General features: G+C 32.4%; 1 protein-coding gene across 5 annotated transcripts; it reads left to right on the forward strand.

The window, feature by feature from the left end:
• The first annotated feature begins 503 nt into the window (after window positions 1–503).
• Window positions 504–18,894, forward strand: LOC127724060 (uncharacterized). Of its 5 annotated transcripts, none has more exons than XM_052230844.1 (14): window positions 504–622; window positions 3,112–3,190; window positions 4,931–4,977; window positions 5,438–5,472; window positions 6,452–6,496; window positions 7,881–7,961; window positions 10,598–10,705; window positions 11,663–11,770; window positions 13,839–13,946; window positions 14,191–14,259; window positions 15,500–15,586; window positions 16,182–16,262; window positions 17,161–17,183; window positions 18,220–18,894. In XM_052230844.1, the coding sequence occupies exons 2-14, from the start codon at window positions 3,157–3,159 to the stop codon at window positions 18,564–18,566; spliced, it is 1,173 nt and encodes a 390-aa protein (XP_052086804.1). In that variant the 5' UTR covers window positions 504–622; window positions 3,112–3,156; the 3' UTR covers window positions 18,567–18,894. The 5 variants fall into 5 exon arrangements, with proteins under 5 accessions (XP_052086804.1, XP_052086805.1, XP_052086808.1 ...); XM_052230845.1 differs by lacking the exon at window positions 504–622 and adding an exon at window positions 2,982–3,005; XM_052230848.1 differs by lacking the exons at window positions 504–622; window positions 5,438–5,472 and adding an exon at window positions 2,982–3,005.

Consider the following 18,894-nt stretch of genomic DNA (forward strand, 5'->3'; position numbering starts at 1 on the left):
CATCAAACCAGGATAAGACGGTTATTCAATTATGTTAGTTTACCTAAAACCACGATGCAAATAAGTTAATATACAAAGTAAAATAACAAAAATACTGAACTCCAAGGAAATTTCAAAACGAAAAGTCCCTTATCAAATGGCAAAATCAAAAGCTCAAACACATTAAACTAATGGAAAGCAACTGTTATATTCCTGACTAGTACAGGCATTTCCTTATGTAGAAAACAGTGGGTTAAACCTGGTTTTATAGCAGGCTAAACCCCTCACTTATATGACAATCGCATAAAATTCAATTATATTGACAACAATGTGTGAACATAACAAACATACAAATAACTTTATAAAAAATCTGCTATCTAAGTACGCATTCTGCTTATAACGAAATCATGTCTTTTAAGCACAAATTTAAGTTCATATATGTGTGTGTCCACAATGTCATACGACCCATGAGCAAAGCAATTGTTATATTTATAACCTTAACATAATATATTTGAGATATATACTATAAATTACCTTGTCTTTAAATCGTTCAATTTAAATATGTGCATGGTTAAATAAATAACGTAACATATTTCGACATCTTGGATCATTATAACGTATCCTTAAATAGATACAATGATAGGTAAGCTCATTTCATTCTTGACTAACATGATGAATATTGATTTAAACCGACAATGAAAACCTTGTTGTATATATCTATTTTAATTTGAAAATACAAAATGACATTTTAACGTCGACGTTAGGTTTTATCAACTTAACAAATTTTGCATATGCGGTTAGTCTTCATCACGGGGGGTCTCAACATGGGATTTTGGGTACAGTTGTGCAGCTGTGATTTAACCCCCCCCCCCCCCCCCCCCATTCATATATTGCATAATTGTGAAATCCCTACCTATACATATATTTCACAGCGAAATCATAACCCATTCATATATTTATCAGCTCAAATAGTACCTAAAAAAATTGGGAAATTCAGTGAAGATCGTCGAACAATAAACTGAAAAATTATGACCCATTGATATATCACAATTGGTCAATTACTACCTATTGATATATTTCCTCTGTAAAATTGCACCCCATTGATATATTTGACGTATCAAGAAAGGGACCCATTCCAGCGGCACATATGTATAATACCTTCATATAGGAAGAGACCCCCCCCCCCCCCCCCCCCCCCCCGTGGTCTTCATATTCACCGACTACAGAACCAGAATATAAACCCATAAAACAAATTCATGATGAAAATTAAATTTACATCAGTAAATAGCGACAACATATAGTCCAGCTTTCGTATTTTCTGTACAAGGTTTATTCTATAACCATGCAAAACACAGAATCATCTATGAATTATATTTGTTTACTTTGTTAAACAGATATAAGCCCATTTATACCTCATAATAAAATTGTTTCGATAAGTCTTATAAGCAATTAGAGTAAAACATAAAAAAAGGTTTACGTAAAAGACAATATTTTTTGTTAGAGAACACACAAAATAAAAGTATTCGTATATGAAAAAAGAAAGATACCAGGCTTATAATTTTGAACGCAAGGACGCGCCTTTCGTCTACAAAAGACTTATCAGTGACACTCGAATCAAAACAGTTGAAAGGCTAAATAAAGTACGAAGTTGAAGAGCATTGAGGGCCAAGAATTCCGAAAGGTTTTGCCAAAAACAGCATAGGTAATCTACTCTTGGGGTAAAAAATTCTTATTATTTCAAACAGTTCAAAGTTTCTTAAGCAGTTAAATTATAAATATCACAATAACAATGACATTTCATGTCAACACATAAATGCTTCTCCTGGGCTGGTGATACTCTCGGGGACAAAACCTTCACCAGCAGTGACATCGACCCAGTGGTTGTAAAAAAACTCATCAAAGATACCAGGCTTATAATTTCGAATGCCAGATGCGCGTTTCACCGATTTTGATATCGTTTTGATTTTTAACTGACTTATCTGTGTTTATGATGTGTTTAGTTATAAAAGAAATAGAAAAAAATTGTGTGTAAATTAATATTTTATGTATTGGAAGAAAAAAATAAGGGCAGTGGAATAAAAAAGTAATTTCCCTCGGCTAAGGGAGATATAAAGATCTGTTCACACCTTTCTTCGATAAACAAATCTCCATATGTCTCTCAGGCAAGGGAAATACATGTATATTAGTTTACTTCTTCATCTTGATCATCAACCCTTCATCCAGACAGTTTTATTTTCCTTCAAATTTTGTCGATCGCCAAAAATACTTGAGAATGAAAATCACACTTTACAAATGTCTTGCATCAAAAGCGTTTATCTGGATTACCTTCACTAGGAACGCTCAAACGTATTAATTGAAAACCTGAGATTTATGAATACGTAGAATCTTTATGAGCTATATGACCAAAAGGGACCTCAATATAAGTGTCAATACTAGTATTTTAATGGTACATGCTGTTTGGGGCATTGTTTGTTGGAAGTTACATATTTGTTTATGAGATATGACAATCGTTGCAGCTGAACTCTCTAAAAGTAACACGTAGTGGTTATTAACCCTTTTGAGACACGAAACATTGCAAGCATCAATAATATTACCGATGTTTTCTAATATATAAAAAAAAATGAAAACAATACTATATAAATTTCCGAAGTGCTTTTCTGGATTTACCCTGATCAAGAACCATCAAAGCCGAATATTTGAAAGCCAAGAATGTATAAGAACCAAAAAGATGTGTCCTATCATCTATCTTTATATTCAGCTGTCAATATGAAATGATGGGTCGAATTTCACTACCGGTTTTTATCGACAGCGGTATTCAGATAATTAAATTTATAGTGTCTTCCTAACTAAAAATGAAGATACGTACAAGTAGGTATATAAACAACTAATATGAAACGTTGCCAAAACCCAAAATCTTATTTGTTGAAGTAAATGGCACGGTTGAATTAAATGGAGCTAAGTTTTAGTCGATTAGGAAGATTTTTAGATACGAAATAAGATAGGATTAACTAAGACACACGAAACAGGTTAACATACATGTAACGATTTAATTTAGAAATATGATTCTTTGAAGTGTTAATGGCAGATGAAATATTCTGGAAGATCTATATTGTAATCTTAATTTTCTTATAGTTGGACACAGAATCCTAGTTATTTGACCAAAAAAATACTGGAATTATGGCAGCAACAAGCAACGGAAAATCTAAATTTGGTAGGTTTATTGACTTCAATACGCTATAGACAATAGATACATTCAATCTGAGGCTCTCTTAAGAGATTTATAACTAATTACAACGGCCAACGAGGGTCCGGACTTGTGACAATTGGCATGGTTTAATTAGTACTTGAGGACTCAAACATTAATATTTTTAATTTGCGTTTATTAGTTGAACGTTTTTGTCCCAAAAAAATGCAATAAGATTTAAAAGTGGAATTTAATGTTACAATCAGGAGATATTATTGCAGAAATGAGAGTTGAAAAACATTCCTTATTTTTTAACGTATAAGTTGTCTTTTATTTGCCAGGAAAAATGAACTTCGTGATGTTCGTTAAGTAACTTGTTCTAAAAAAATTCCAATGTGTAATGTTATGATTTTTTTACCGATGCTTCATGCGCGTACTAGTATTGTCAATTAAAACTTTTATGTCTATGCTTTTTGTTACCAGTGCAAGTGTTTATGATCAGTTGGCAAGAAAGTAATTCTTACTAGAAATAGGGTACAGCCTGCCCAGAAAATGAATATGAATAAACAGTCATTGGAGAGTATAGTAAAACAGTTTTTTTAATCATAAATTATCGCTTCATCAACGGCGAATGTAATGACACAAGTACGTTATTATATGGTTGACCTGGATTATATGCACAAAATTACTATATGTTTGTTCAAGATAATGATTTACACGATTATGAAAATTCAGTCAGATGTCTATTTTAAAGCTTCACGAACTATTTTCGAGATTCATAAGTTTGTGTCGATGATGTACTTTGAACTGATCTACAGTAAAAGCAAACATTCTTTGACATATGAAGTTTCACATGGTAGTGTTTTGTTAAGCATAAATGGAGATGTGGTTCGTACATCAATGGAACATTTTTCATATCTCCCCACAATAGAGAGTTGTCTACAAAATGTGTAGAAAAAATGTGAATAAATTCTTTTTAAACGTGGCGGAAGATACTAAGGGGACATTCAAAATTTATAAGTCGAAGGGAAACTGCCATCGCCATGGCAAAAACAAACGAAAGACGACGAAAAAACAAACAAAAAAATCCACAAAACACATCATAAAAAACTAAAGATTGAGGAACATGAAACCACCCAAAAATTGGTGTGATCTCAGGTGATCGATCTCAGGTGATCTGAAAAGGGTACGCATATCCTGCTCCACTTATGGTAGCCGTCATGTTGATCATGGCTCGTGCAAATTATGTGATAAATCTCATTCGTCTGAGGCAATCAAAGATCTCCCTCAAATACCTAATGCCGTAAAGAACAAAACATGAAGAAAAAACGAATGCATCTATGATAAGGTTAATAACTTCAGACCGACGCACGAACTCGTGTCGGGGGTTAAGCTAATTGCTATCTTTTGTTTCTAAATCAATTACATTTGTACCTTTAATTCGGGAATTAAGGTGCTGTTGCAAAGTCTTCGCCTTTTTAAGTTCAGTTTACTTTCAACTTCTCAATACTTATAACTTGCCTTATGGTTCTACCATTGTAATTAGTCTACATTTGAAGACATTCTTGTGAAATCAATGTTATAATCAATAATAAGCTTATACTACCGTGTTGTGTTTCTGTCTAGTCTTGAATATTTTACAACTGTAAGATACTTATATTTTTATACAATATCAAGTTATAAAACTTGTGTTCAATATTTTTTCTAGAATAAGTAGAATAGTATTAAACAATTTTCAATTAGTTAATCTATTATGTTTAATCTTAGATTCAGTACAACAAGAGATGCTAGGTCTAATTGGTACATCTAAACAGGTAGGTTATGATAAAGATAATGGATGACTGTTTAACGTCCAGCTGTAAATAATTATACTATAGCATTTGAATTTGGCCTGAAATACTATCGGATAAATGCACTGAAAAAATGAAAACAACACGTTATAAATTTCATTAATACCGACACAGTGCTAATAATATAAACGTATTTTACTGATCTAAGTTGTCAACCTTTTGTTATAGCACCTCTGCTAATGATACTTTCAAATTAAAATAAATTAGAAGTGACTAGCATATATATTAAGTTAACAAATTCATTAAAAATTTCATCGATGAAGGAACGTTCGACATTTGATTTCAATAATCAAGTGCCATTAATTACAAAAACGGGTTAGAAAAAGAACATTCGCTTCTTCTTTGAACAAACAGAACAAAGAACTCAAACTTTGTAATGCAATTAACTATGTTTTTATACGTAAAGACTGAAATTGTATTTCAGGAAATTAAAAGAAAATGCATACCAACTGCAAATAGGTATATAAAATAAAGATAAGAAAACAGTTGTTTGTAGTACAGTTCTATATAAGATGTGTACATATTTGTTTTTGAAATAATCATTTATTGAAAGAATATGCTGATATATGTTAATTGTATAAACCATTCCGTAAAGTTAAGATACTCGGGACTGTTTTGTGAAATATTATCTGCCCTTCTTTTTCAGTTAAGTCCTAATGAATCCTTGATATCAGCAAATGTTTAGCACAGTTTGGTTTTCAATGCTCACCGACTTTATTGATTGATTCCAGCGCCATTAATGAGTCTCATCTAGAAGAAAAACTGTTTTGGCGTGCTTCATTATAAGCCTGGTGTCTTTGTCAATGTTTAAACCCACTTGTTCAATGCCACTGCCTAACTAAAAGGGTGTCACCACCGCAGATTTCTGCGCTATTAAGCTGACAAGGAAATGTCATTGACGCGATCATTTCCTGTTACTTAACTGTTCATCAACAGAAACACCTAGGTTTGAATATTCCGAGGCTTCCAAATTTGGCAAAACTTTATGGAATGTTTAGTTTCATTTGTTATTGATTTGGCCTTCCGCCGTTTTAAATCGAGTGCTAGTGATGAGTCTTATGTACACGAAAATTATACCTTTATTACAACGCCACTAGCCTTTTTAAGTTTCAACGATCTAAATCAAACATTTCAAATTATAGAAAGTATCTGTTATAGTAAATCTCTTATTCGTACCAAATTATAAACCTGGTATCTTTGATAATTATTTTTTTCTTCCATACTACCTTACTACCTTACTACCATACTACCATACGTCAACGATCAGTTACTGTAATTGATCAATATATGATATAATATACTAATTGTACGATGTAGCAAATTCAACGTGCTGGTCTGAAGTGAGTAGCCGACTATTTATTTAACACATTTTAAGGTTGATAATAATAATATCCTAACTCAGTAACAGTTTTAACAGTTTTTTATGTTTATTTTCCAGAAATAGCTTCCAACATATCCACAAAAATGATGGTAGAGATATTGAGTAAGTGACCATTTTAAAAACGCTTTTTATGTTTATTCATGCGTTAGTTTATGCCGATTTCTGACAAAACGTTTTCAAAAATAAAAAGATGAAGCATCATGTGATATTCTTTTATTTCACCTTCAAATAAGTTGATGATATAATGTCACCCGATAACCCTACATTACATCGAGTTTGCGTATCTTTTATTTTAGATTCCATCGAACTAGACATAAGGATACTACTGAAACCAAAGAGTCTCTTTCATATATGAATGTTTTCTTGAAGTGGACACAACGGAACGACATCTAACTAGACCAATGTCAAAGATGATGTTTTTCCATTATTTGCTTGCTTAAAATACCTTCTGGTCCATCTTTTGACGTGTACATATCTCAATTTAAAAATTACGAGCATCTTTAATGACCAAAGTATACGCCCAAAAACGAAATTTCAACACCAGTGCTATGAAATCGACATCACCTAAGTTGAAAGTCGCCACAGATACTAATTGGATGACTGATATAATATGTGTGAGATCATGTTCACGAGATTTTTTTCGAGGCCCTAAACTTGAAGATATCAGCAAAGTTGTCTGCTCGTAAGGATTCATATCTTTATTTTTCATAATTTTACTACTGTGAAATTTCAATTCAAAGTGATAATGAAAGGGGATTTTTTCTTTTAAAGATGAAGAAATAATTTCAAAATTCGAATATCTCAACAAGCTTTACAATATGTAAATTGCCCGGGATTTAGACAAAAAATTAATTTATTTGACGAAACTATTTTTAAAAAACTTACCAGTAACATTTAATGGTTTAAAAGCGATAGAATCGCAGAGTTTTTCCTTAACCTTAAGCAAGCGCATGGAAATCAGACGGTGTTGATATACTTTTCTAAGGAAGTTTTTCGAAACAGAATTACGTGGTACAATCAACATTATTGATATATCTTACTAGATTTAGTTGAAACTAGGCTAACACTACTTTTGGTATTAACCACATGGTAAGGGCTGAAATTATGTAGTCAGTGTAAACTCTAAGGTCAAATATCTTCTACAGCTGCAGTGCATCATAAACAGTGGCGTTCCGATGTCTTGCGCATATACGAGTTTCCTTTTGTTCTGATAGTTTTTCCCATCAAGTCGGTGTAAGTTTTTTTTAATTATCGCATACCAACTCCAAATGTTTTTTTGTTTTTGTTTTGACATATATATTTGACCATATGACCTCAATATAAGATGTCATTTGTAGCTTGATTTTAAACTTGAAGAAAGAATTTTGCAATTTGTTTCCATGGCAATCTTATAACAGAAATATACTAGAAAAAAAGCAATGTGATATAAACTGTAAACCAAAACAAAGACACTGTATAATTAACATCCAATGTATGTAAATTATAGAAAAGACACTAAACAGTTTAACAGTGACGATTTTGAAAGTATGCCGCTGACGCAACTAGAAGATATACATGTAACAGTGAGGTAAGTTGTATACAATTGATTCAGCACAATATTTACCTGGTTCATGCCTTAACGTATACCTGAGAATTGATAATGAACTAACTTTTGCTATAAAAAAAGGACGGCTTTAATTTTCGTTGTGAACTTTTCAATTTTTAAAAAGCAAAATTCCAACAGATGTTGGATATGAATTAAATATATTTTTTTCTGCTATTAACTCGTCATTCGTTATCTTTTTATAAGTTACTAAACGTGATATATAGTTTTACTGCTATATATATACCTTTGCTTATGCCTAAAACTTGACTGCGAGGATAGTTTGTTGCTAAAGAGAAGACTTCTATTGTCAGTTGTATATTTGCTATTTCTATGTAATAGCATTTCAGAAATACATATATATGTTTCTCTTTATACGATACTTAAAAGCAGTGGCTGATCCAATATTTCAAAAATGGGACGGGGAGGGGCACAGAAAAATAAGAGAATCAGCAGTAAAAATTTGCCAAATGTAAAACAACCACACGATTTTGAGCTCTCTGGTCTTGTGGATTTCTTTTTGAAATTCTGGTGTTTCTACATTAATTATTTTGATAGAGGATTATTGGTTAAAAGAAAGCTACTAACAAAAGTTTCGTACAGGTAAAATCGCGGTCTTTCTGCGACAGTTCTGTGTGCCGCTTTTGACTTGTTTGACCGTTACGAAACATTTCTGTCACAGCTGTTTCTTGTCTAAATAATTCAGTCTCCATTGTTTAATACAACTTAAAACCAATTTTACTCTTATTGTAACCGGGAAGTATTTCATTAGTGGAACTTGAACTTCTTTCCCTTCTTACGAATTCCCTGAGTTATTCCATCAGCATTTCATCGGTTTAGATTCATACATTTTAATATCTTGAACAGATGTTTATGTTTGAATTTCTTCTCTTAATATTAGTTTTTATTTCTCCTTTTAAAACTGTTTAAAAATTAGGTGCTTCTTCCTTTTTTGTTAATGAAGATGAGAATGCCAAAGGTCATCAAAAGATTAAATATTATGAGTCGAAATAAAAGATTGTAGTATGAAAATAAACATATAAATTAAATTCAAGATTTTTGTCATGTTTAGTTCAATTTTGAAACAACGTTTTTCCAGTTCTATGATATCAAGAGTTAATCAGGATAATTATTCATTTATATTTTTGTCTGTTTCTTCATATAATCGATGGCTGTTCTATCTAATTACGCCGAATTTTTGTTACAACCCTGAACAGAGATTTGAAATATATCCTTACTGAAATTTTGGTTGCTTATATAAACCAAAGACTATCAATATTGAGGTCATAAAATACATTTTTATCCATCAAAATAATAGTGTTAATTTGCAAAAACCTGTATGGGGTTCATTGAACTGTATAAAGATTGTAAAAACCAATAAACTATTTTTTTCTCTTATTACCATTTGTGAATATACAGCCTTAGGAACATATATCTTAAAGTGAAAGAGATGAGAAAGATACCAAACGGACAATCAAACTCTTAAGTCGAAAATAAACTGACAACATCAAGGGAAAAACGGAAAAAAAAGAAACAAGAGTATACAAAACATAATATACAAAAAACAAAGACTGAACAACACGAACACCACCAAAAACCGGAGTGAACTATCACAATATTTGACAAATGGGAAAAAATAAAGGCATTCATGTGATTTCTGATTGATTGATTGATTGATTGATTTTGATTGACTTTGCTTTATTGTTTGTTAGTGTTTAACGCCACTTTCAGCACTATTGTCTATATTGTGGCTGCCAGCTTTTACTGGTGGAGGAAACCAGAGTGCCTGCAGAAAACCACCGACTCTCGTCAGGAAAACTGGCAATCCTAGTCAATTAAGATTGGAGTTCGAAATCACAATCTGAGTGTTTAAGCTTGCTAGTGATACAGTAGATAAAAAACTTAGACCACTCTGTTATCGAGGCTCTCTGTCATTCTCTGTACTGTAAAGATATTCAAGTGTAAACAAAAAGACACAAGAACGCTTACAATTTATAGTTTGATATAGATATCAAATGAATGACATGTTAACCCCTACTGAGTATTATTTCAGTGCAGAGGTAGGAAATTGTAAATCTTTCAAGTTACACTCGAAAATATATTTGGGTAAAGGAAATGGTATGTTCGTAGGATCTAGGCAAACTTTTCAAGAAGATAAATAAACAAAATTGTTTTAATGTTTACTTGAATAAAGGCTATCACTAAAGTCAGAAAGTCAAAACCAATACACACATAATGATATGGTATCTGAAGTCAAACATATTACTGAACAAAATAAGGAATTAATTATTGTTTTAATCAATGCTTAAAAAAAGAATTTATACATCATAGATAACGAATCAAACGAACCAATGTGTATGTCTTGCGCTGCTGGTACATGCACTGACATGACAAAGAATACCGTGTGTGCTACCTGTCTAGAAACCATTTCCGAAACAATGAGGCGGTGACAGACAGACACCCGTTTATACAGCGTTATGGCGACGAATGAAGAAGAATACATTGCAGTGAAAATTTGCAATAGCTTAGATATTTGTTCTACGGAATCAGTATTGAGTAATCATGTTGAAAAATGAAAGACCACATACTTTTGATAAATTAAACTTTTCTTTTTTTTTAAGAACTTCATCAGACGAAACATGTGTCAAAGAACTGTCAGTAGAGAAAGAAAATAGGATAGATGTAACAAGAGTTAAAGAACAGTCATTAGATCAAGCAAATGGGAACAGGTATTGTTTTTCATTTTTCAGAAAGACATTTAACAATAACGTTACATACAGCAGCATTATACCTTAACTTCACGTTCCGATATAAAGACGATGTCCTCTTAGTAGACAATTCAAAGGTTGGTGACTGTTTTGAACGCGAGTTGGTTAACCGTTATGGAATATCTGTGTCGCAGATGACAACGAAGTATTCCAAATGTCGTAACAACAATCCCGTGCTCCTCTCTTCGATTGTGACATCACCAATTGTGACTCATCACCGAAATTGTACATACCATGAGTAACATGACGGGTGCCACTAATAAAGAAGAATCAGCAAACTCTTTCGGATCACCTGGGATCGTTTAAGTTTTTGCTGGGGTTTGATTTGCCTAGTCTTCAGTTTTCTATGAAGTGTTTTTTGTCGTCTTTCTTTGTTTTCCGTGGCGTTATCAGTATCTATCGACTTATGAATGTCCCCTTGTATTAAGTGTCTAATTACGGCCAAATAAAAAAAAAAAACAAAAAAAAAATATCACCTGTTGAAGAATATTCAGGGCTGTATCATAATAATTCGTGAGTTGAATAACCTAAAAAAAACTTAAAAAATCAGGCAATATCGTATGCATTTACAAAACTAATGGAACGAATGAAAATCAACTGTCATATTCCAAACTTAATACAGACATTTCCCGAAAGAATCCAATCATTCCACGGTAAAAATACCCCCCCCCCCCCCAACCCCCACCCCCCCCAAAAAAAACAAACAACAACCACCCAACACAAAAGAAAAGAAGATTTATTTATAATTGCTTTACATCACAAAACGGCTACATCGCAACGAATGATCAGAAATAAACGACAGTGAAAGTTTGAAATTGTTGCTATTTGTTCTTTAGAATCAGTGTTGTATAATCATTTGAAAAAGAAGACCATGTCCGTTTGATAACCTATAATATTGTAATCCCGGTTTTTTTAAAGTAGTACATCAGACGAAACAAAAGTCAAGGAATGTTCACCAGAGCAGGAAAATTGGATACACTTCACAAGGGTTAATGAACCGTCGTTAGATCAAGCGAATGTAAACAGGTATTATTTTTCTTCAGAGTAACCAATCACGTTACTTATAAGCAATTATTGATACAATGTTTAATGTGACGATTTAATCCTTTGTACGACTTTGCCCCCAGCAGAGCTATAGAAAAACAGTACATTAACGGGTGTTACACGGACACTTTTTAGATGATACACGGACACTTTTTAGTTGTTACACGGACACTTTTTATGAATAGAATCACTCGTGCATGATCAGTGAGTTCATGGGCACTTTAAATTTCAATTAGATTTTAACTTTTTGTTTCACCGACATATTTCCTGTCTTTTTAATTAAAAATATTTACGTTAGCATCAATAACTATATTTTTAACTATAACATTCCAGTAACTATCCATATTAGTACACTAAGGGGTTGACCATTTAACTTCAAAAGGCCGCGGTTACGGTTTTTTCCTAATAAAAAAAACATTTTGATCCCCAATTTTATGAGAAAAAATATATTATGGTCAAGCAGATGACACTGAAAATAATGTTCTGACTCCTGATTTTCCGAATACCGTATATAATAGTGCTGATTTCGAACAAAAAATATTTGGGCTGTAGCGTTGAAAAACTAAATAATTTTCTTACGCAGAAAAGAACACACCCTCTTTTGAAGCTAAATGGTCGGTCCGTAAATGTATTTTTTTTCAATATATGGATATGAATAGTATTCTGGACAATGCTGAAAGAAATGCTGGTACCAACGTTTATATTTCAATAAAAAGACAGGAAATATATATATATAAAAATCAAATCTAATCAAAAGATAAAATCCCTATCAACTCACCAATGCATGATTGATCCTATAAATAAAAAGTGTCGGTATAATACATGCTCAAATATGCAGCAAATCGTGAAGAAAATCATTCAACTTATGTCATCAATTTTGGACGGTAAGCTCTGATTGGATCATATAGTGACGCGTGTTTAATCCTGATCAACACTATCAGAGACATATAAAAACCTATAAGCATGAACATTTTTTTTGAATTCAAAACATATGCCTATATATATATATATATAATAACAAGACATGGACATGGCACATCCTGCATTTTTTCAACAAAAAAAGGATGAGGCCTGTTTATTTTAAATTTATTTTAACCCTCCTTCCCCCCCCCCCCTTCCCCCCCCCCCCCCCCCCCCCAATAAAATCAAATGGTAGCTTGCTTACCTCTGAAATCTTTTTTATACATTACTTACTTGCGATGTTGCATTTCAAAAAGTCTCAAATGTGTATAACATTCACCTTTAACTTGAAATGGTTCTTTTCATAAAGTTATTAGATTCTTGAATTTTTTTAGATAAAAATATCGGCTGAAGGGAAGGGAGAAAAAAATTGGGTTTAAACTGTAACTTACATTAACTGGTATATGGCCATTTAAGTTTCTAATATCTTTAGTTTTGCTACCTCTTCTAAATGCAAAATGTACTTCTTCCTTCTTGAAACGTCGTACAAGTCAGATACAAAACAAAGGTAACAAAAAACAGGCCGGAAACAACCTGCCGTATAGTTTGTCTGCACTTGTAGTCAGGTCAAGGTCCTCGGCTATCGCCTCGGACCTTGACCTGACTACTCGTGCAGAAAAACTATCCGGCAACGGTTGTTAACGGCCTGTTTCTTTGTTACCTTTGTATTGTATCTAATACTTGTCGGATTCCGGCCAAGTATGAAAACAAAGGCAATTAACAATATTCCTTGCAAATCAAAGTCACAAATGTCAAATTTGTAGCGTTTAAAGTCATCTTCATTAGGAATATTTAGGACTGAATTATGACAGTCAGAAAATTAAAAAAAAAACATTAACACTCTTAAAAGAAAAAAAAATGATATCGTATACATTTAGTATCAATAACGGTACCAATTTTACTGCAGTATCAGATGAATTTTACTGCAGCACCAGATGTGCATTTCGACAAATAATATATCTCAGTAATGCCGGAGGCCACATGCAATAGGATCTTTTAGAAATTCAACTTCGACTTTAGTGTAAACATATTTTATTAATTATTCAAAAATACATGAAATCAGTAATGAATTTTAATATTTATTAAACAGCACAGCGTATTGTTTAAATTCGACAGAGCGGGTTGTTAAAACAAACATCTCTGTGTCGACAACAGTGATAGATGAAACATTTGGTGGCCCACATGCAATGGCAATACAGTATGTATACATATTTATAAGATTGTGCTATAATTTAGAAAAAGTGTATAATCATATCTAATTCTATACCAACGCTTTGCAGATGAACATTTTGGACCTTCATGCTAAGAACATAAACAATAATTTCATTTTTAAAAATAAAATTCTACCTTACATGTTTGAAATAGGAATATGTTTTTATTTCACCATCACTTTCCATTGAGTATGTTTTATTTTCGGCAAACCATTGTATTTTATATTATAGACCAATCAATGCTGAATTGGAAGAACGGATTAGAGTGTTAGAAAAAGACAACAAATTGTTAAAGGAAAGGTAAATGAAACTTATTTTAATGACGAGTGATTCATTGAAATTTGGAGAAGGTATGATAAGGTCACTTATTTGGCCCCTTGTAATCTTAAATCATATAGTGATATAGGCTTCAGCTGCACCCACCCACATCAGTTGTCTCATGGTAGTGTACTTGAATTGAGAGCGTGATGTTGCATTTTTTATACAAGAAAGACTTGAATATTGGAATGTTGTCCTGCTTTGCTAGACATCTGGTATTTAAAAGTAAAAAGACTTGCAGTCAGTCATTTTGTCTAGGTAGGATGACATGTCTTCTTGCAGAATGTTACATCGTGAATTAGCATGTTAAATGTCAGGCTCAACGTTTTGGTCTAGTGCATAGCGGGGTTAATATTCGAATCACATTCACATCTTGTCTTGATATGCATGTGAAATATGCCATAGGATGTTTAACACCAATCCACAATCATCATCTTTTGATGTTCCTTAAAAATCATTAATTTCTGAACTTCGGCGTATAAGTATTTACTTACACCTTGAGTAATTCGGTTTTATCACATATAAATCTTTCGATTTCACGCCTTTCTTTCGTCGAGAAAAATTCACTGATCAGAATTGACACGTATATTTTTCATTCATAATGTGTTATTTCATAGAAGTACATGTATCTCTTTCTTGTACTTTTTTTTATTTGTAGATTTCCTACAATTTATTCTGTGATTTGTAGACCATGCTTTACAGATTTTGCATTATTTATTATTCAACTGATCAGTGCGATTTCCCATCCCACATTGTTTTTTGTTTTATTTACACATTATTAAGACAATCTTTATGATCGTATAGGCATAGCGAAGTAGAATATAAATGTTATTATTTTTGAATTATGTCGTAATTGCTTCAGCGCTTCCGACTTCTTGCGTTGACTACAATATTTTGAGACCTTTGCATTAGTAGAATTGATTCAACGCTACCAAAACACATATTAAAGAATTCAACTGTTATTTTTGCAATTTCACAGTTCTTAAAAGTGTTTTTATCACAAACTATAATAGAAGAAGACCAATCAACATAAAAAAATAGTTTACATTGGAAAATGAAACGATAATTGGGAAGCATGGGTGTTTGCTTTTGAGATACCTGAACAAAGTACTTTCAATATTGGAGTCAATTGATGCTAATTACATAAACAATATTCAAGGGAATTAGTGTAAACGTGAAGTTTAGTGACATTTTGTCATTATTTTTTTTTTACATATTGAAGGATGGACGATTCTAATAGAAATGAAAAGGTCCTGCAATTTAAAACAGACCAGATCCAGTTAGCACATGCTGAACATGACACGAATATGTAAGTAGTCAGAAAAGGTATTTACAAAATTTAATAAACTTTATTAAATGAAAACATTTCATGTCCTTTTCTATGTTACATTGATTTAATTCGATTGAATTCTCAAACTGAAGTAGTTTTACATTCAGATAGATAATTTTAACAAAGCTGGGTCAACTCGATAATATATATACTCGCAATATCATTGAGTAAATAATGTATTATATATTGAGGTACATTCAATTTTACTTACCATTTTTGTGGGAAATAGAATCAGGTAATGTGAGATTGACTATTATAGTCAAGACTCGGTACAGACTAATGAAACCAAGTGTTATGGCAAGCGGATACCTTCAATATGGTACACAGCTATTTTAAATCCAAAAAAAATATGCGCATTGAAGTGAAGAAAACTAAATTACGCATTTACAGTAAGTAAAGGGCTTGGAATTTTAATTGTTCAACCTTCCAAAAGTCACATAAAACATTCCTTTGAAATTTTACATTGTGTTGTTTGATAAAATTTAGATGTTTGCATATTGCAACATTATCAAAGATTAACTTTAGATCTCGGTAGCGCATAATTTTATTATTTCTTTACCATAATTAATTTCAGTAAAGCTTTAGAGCAAAAATTTGAGTTCTTACAGTTGAAAGTACAGATGCTTGAAAATGAAAACCAAAAACTTAGACAAAGGTATGTATAGGTAGTCTCACAGTATCATGTAATTTTGTATCACAATCGTTATATCCATCATCAACTGCACTAGCTGCATTTAAGGAATAAAACCACTAATTCATAGCCCCATTGCTTTTCTAGGAACTAGTTTGTTTAAAATATGTACTACATTCTTGTTTCTTCTTTTTGACCGAGCCCGAATTAGTGGTTCTATACCTTAACAGTAGTATAGAGTTTTAGCTTTTCTTTTTAACTTTTTGTTTTTCTCTGTGCTTTACATTTCTTTGTTGTTTTCTGTATTTCTGGGTTTGAATTATATAGCTAAAGATTACAGTTACGCTAGAAAAACTTAATGAAAAAAGAATGCAAAAGATGCACATAAATATAAAATATATAAAAACCAATACAAAGAAAACATAGCAGAAGATTTAAAGTCAAAATGTTTTGGTTATTTGTATCCTAAGGTTGTTCTCTCATTCCAAACACCAAGCAACTGATTAACAATTTATATTTGTTTGGTACTGCTTCAAAGTTTGTAATTATTTTTTTACCATTTTATCAAAATTGTGTAATAATGATTTGTCACTATATAAATAACACATAGCTGAGAGGGTGATAGAGCAGATTGTTTCCCCGAGAAAACATTGTCAACCGAGGCGAAGCCAAGGTTGATAATGTCTTTTTGAGTGGTAGCAATCTGCTCTATCACCCTCTCAGATATGTGTTATTTAATTTATTATACTGAATGTTCTGTACATAGCAACCATCCGTTTTTAATAAAGCGCACAATTGATCAAGTGTCTCCGTGAAGGGTAACATAGATTTGCCATGGGATAGAGTAAATTATCTGCCTCGTATTAACCATTCTTGCATTTTGACATAAAGTATAATAAATTATAAATATTTTTTCTTGTAGCATGCGTTTTCCAACAACAGTAGGTAAGTGGACTCTTTTTTTTTATATAAACATTTTGTTTTGATTTTGTTTCTTTTCAACATCTAAAGAGATGATTTCAGCTTCCCAATTATAAACTTTCCATTTCTATGTAGCAACATTCCAGCAGCGCCTGCACACGGAGTATATATCTCCCAATTGATACGATATTCCCGGGCTTTTGTTTCCTATCATGATTTCCTTGATAGAGGATTGCTGCTCACAAGGAAGCTATTAAGACAAGAGTTCCAAATGGTGAAGTTGAAATCATCCCTTCGTAAATTTTACGGACGCCATCACGAGTTGGTTGACCGTTATGGAATAACCGTTTCACAAATGATATCGGATATGTTCTTTATGTCGTTACTACAATACCCTTCCCTTTTCACGAATGTGACTTACCGAATGAGACTATTTACCGGATTTGTAATAACATAAGCAACACGACGGGTGCCACATGTAGAGCAGGATCTGCTTACCCTTCCGTAGCACCTGAGATCACCCCCAGTTTTTGGTGGGGTTCATGTTGCTTAGTCTTTAGTTTTCTATACTGTGTCATCTGTACTATTATTTGTCTGTTTGTCTTTTTATTTTTGGCCATGGCCTTGTCAGTTTGTTTTCGATCTATGAGTTTGACTGTCCCTCTGGTATCTTTCGTCCCTCTTCTAAGAAATTGTCAATTAAAACATCACTTCATTGGAAGCTTTAGCTTCATTGACAATAAAACGTGTGTCCTATTCGACACGGATTTTGCACTTGAATAACTGAATAAAATACAATGTCTCCCTCTGTTTGCTATGGATGTACAACGTTTCTTCACTCTCGATAACTTTATTTTATTTTTCTAACATGTTCGTTTAAGCTTGCAAGTTGAATATCTAAAGTAAAATATCTGAAGTGGAGAAATGCAGCAAAAAGAGGATATATATGCAATCATCATAAATGATTATTCACCAATTGATGCATATGAAAAACAATTAGTTTTCGGTAAACATTTTAATTACATAATTTTTATTTTCATTTATATTTTATCTTTTGCAGATGAATGGTTGGGAATAAGCATTCAGAATATAGAAAAAATGGTATTGAACGACAAACTAGTCACATATTTCAGTAAAGCTCTCATTCCGTCGCACCTCGGTATAACTGGGGAGTACTTTGGATTTACCGGAAGTGAGGTGTGCCACATTAAGCATGACACAAAGGACAGTGCCCGAGAATTTTGTCGACAACTGCTCAAAACCTGGTGTAATAAAAAAGGCGAAACAGCAACCATCGGTGCTCTATTAAAGACGCTTTATGAAATTTCACAACAGGAACCGACATGCATTGATATAAAAAGTATAAACGAAGCTTTGAAAAAAGCAAACAATTCTCAGATTTTGTAGAAATATTTTTTTCACAAGATTTCCCCTTTATTGTGCTGTGCAACAATGTGGTTCTGTAAATGGCTATTTTGCTATTATCACAAACATATAGGTAACTCCATTGCAGATTAAGATGGGGTTAGGGTGGGATGATACGTTTTATGCAAAGAAAAAATGTGCGTTATATTCTGACATATTCATAATCACGAATATATTTCGTACTTTTTCAATATATTTAAGACGGATTTTAGTCTTATCGAGTTTATTTGTAATCCATGTGGTTTATATTTTTTAGTTTTAGATAAGGATGTTGTATCTAAATTTAAAAGAAATGTAGCTTTCATGGAAA

This window comes from Mytilus californianus, unplaced genomic scaffold, assembly GCF_021869535.1.
Source record: "Mytilus californianus isolate M0D057914Y unplaced genomic scaffold, xbMytCali1.0.p SCAF_14, whole genome shotgun sequence".
Taxonomy (NCBI): domain Eukaryota; kingdom Metazoa; phylum Mollusca; class Bivalvia; order Mytilida; family Mytilidae; genus Mytilus; species Mytilus californianus.

What these genes read in the sequence shown, in the direction of transcription:
- LOC127724060 (XM_052230844.1), top strand. Translation starts at nt 3,157, where the DNA reads ATGGCAGCAACAAGCAACGGAAAATCTAAATTTG. An exon ending in TAATTGGTACATCTAAACAG is followed by an intron (nt 4,978 to 5,437) that starts GTAGGTTATGAT and finishes ATTGTATTTCAG; the next exon opens with GAAATTAAAAGAAAATGCAT. An exon ending in GCGTTTTCCAACAACAGTAG is followed by an intron (nt 17,184 to 18,219) that starts GTAAGTGGACTC and finishes TATCTTTTGCAG; the next exon opens with ATGAATGGTTGGGAATAAGC.